The sequence below is a fragment of the Seriola lalandi genome, unplaced genomic scaffold (assembly GCF_002814215.2).
Source record: "Seriola lalandi dorsalis isolate HSWRI2012SDOR001 ecotype SW California unplaced genomic scaffold, Sedor1 jcf7180001974366, whole genome shotgun sequence".
In the NCBI taxonomy this organism is placed as follows: domain Eukaryota; kingdom Metazoa; phylum Chordata; class Actinopteri; order Carangiformes; family Carangidae; genus Seriola; species Seriola lalandi.
Window position 1 is genome coordinate 1 of NW_019445032.1, and position 1663 is coordinate 1663.

The 1663-nt window shown below is 41.1% G+C and overlaps 1 protein-coding gene across 1 annotated transcript; it reads left to right on the top strand.

Moving 5' to 3' along the window:
* The first annotated feature begins 6 nt into the window (after positions 1-6).
* Positions 7-1385, top strand: LOC111653953 (excitatory amino acid transporter 1-like). The gene is made up of 3 exons (XM_023404716.2): positions 7-208; positions 540-734; positions 1229-1385. Exons 1-3 carry the CDS (start codon positions 24-26, stop codon positions 1365-1367), a joined length of 519 nt encoding a protein of 172 aa, XP_023260484.2. The 5' UTR covers positions 7-23; the 3' UTR covers positions 1368-1385.
* Positions 1386-1663: the final 278 nt, after the last annotated feature.

Below are 1663 nucleotides of genomic sequence, written 5' to 3' on the forward strand. Positions count from 1 at the left end.
TGATTGCCGGTAAAATCGTGGAGATGGACGACATTTCAGCCATGGGTGGCCAGCTGGGAATGTACACAGTGACAGTCATTTGTGGGTTGCTAATCCACGCCATCTTCGTCCTGCCAACTCTCTACTTCGTCGTCACCCGGAAGAACCCTTTCGTTTTCATCGCGGGGCTGTTGCAGGCACTCATCACTGCCCTGGGAACATCCTCCAGGTATGTGATTGGGCCAAAAGTTATACAGTTCAACTCAGAATCAGACTGACAAGAAAGGTCAAGGTCAAGGAAGAATTTATTGAATTTATTTATTCTCTCATATACAATAGTCAGTGTACAGGGGAACAAAAATGATATTGGTATGTCAGATGGTCAGGCTTGATAAGCATGATTTATATTTGCTTTCTCTAATTGATTGGTCAGTATTAAAGCAAAAACAACAATTCAGCGGATCACTGTAGTTTCTGGATGACAGGGTGGAGTTTTCCTCATGTGTCTCACTCACACACTTTCTGTCCGTCATTCTCCTTCTCCCTTTCTCCTCTCACAGTTCTGCCACTTTGCCCATCACTTTTAAATGCCTTGAGGAAAACAACAAAGTGGACAAGCGTGTAACCCGTTTCGTGCTCCCTGTCGGCGCCACAATAAACATGGATGGCACAGCTCTATATGAAGCCCTGGCAGCCATCTTCATCGCTCAGGTCAATGATTATGACCTCAACTTCGGACAGATTCTCACCATCAGGTATGTGACGTGAAAAGCATTCACTCTACAAGTTTTGCTCTTTAACCATTCAATAATAATGCCAAACATTCAGCAGTGTGTATAATATCATTAAACATCTTCCCCAACAGGATTTGATTGAGTAAATGTTGCCTGTTCTGAGAGTTTTTGGATATTTCTATGACATTTGTCTTTCATTATGGCATGAAATACTACTTAACTCAATTGAAGTATCTCCAAGTCTCAAAACCACAAGTTCCAGCTTTATAAAAGACTTTTAACCACCAGTCTTGCTATTTGACTATTGGGATAGATGAGGGATAGTATTTCAGTCAAGGGAATAAATTTAAGTGACCCTCTTCAATGCTTTAACAAAGGATGATCGAGCGGTCAGATCTGTGTAACGTCCGCCTTTTTTTCAGTTGCACTGCAATGAGTGATTTTTTTCTTTTTTTTCTTTACACAGCTGAAATACCTTCAAATTTCTATCTGTTTTTTGTACTTTTTCCCATCAGTATCACAGCCACAGCGGCCAGTATTGGAGCAGCCGGAATCCCGCAGGCAGGACTGGTTACCATGGTGATAGTGCTAACCTCTGTAGGCCTGCCCACTGATGACATCACACTCATCATTGCCGTTGATTGGTTTCTGTAAGTATTGGCTTAGGACATCTAAGAAAAACTTCACATTAAATGGGAAAGTTGAAAAAACGAGTTTTGAACCATCACACTTTGAACAAACTAATTGTTGTTAATAGACAGTAATGAAGATGGTTTAATTGTGAGTAAATCAAATACAGTGTGGTATGAATTCAATTAAGTCACACCGAAGGGAAATTGAAGGGGTTAATGGATCAAATTTGTGCACTCTACATTCTTGAGTGGATTAAGGGACAGCTTCCCCTGGACTCTCCCTTCACATTCCATGTCCCTCAATCCATCTGGTTTTTA

Coding starts and splice junctions, on each gene's coding strand:
- LOC111653953 (XM_023404716.2), top strand. CDS start 24: ATGGACGACATTTCAGCCATGGGTGGCCAGCTGGGAATGTACACAGTG. Junction 209..539: donor GCCCTGGGAACATCCTCCAG/GTATGTGATTGG, acceptor CTCCTCTCACAG/TTCTGCCACTTTGCCCATCA. Junction 735..1,228: donor GGACAGATTCTCACCATCAG/GTATGTGACGTG, acceptor TTTTCCCATCAG/TATCACAGCCACAGCGGCCA.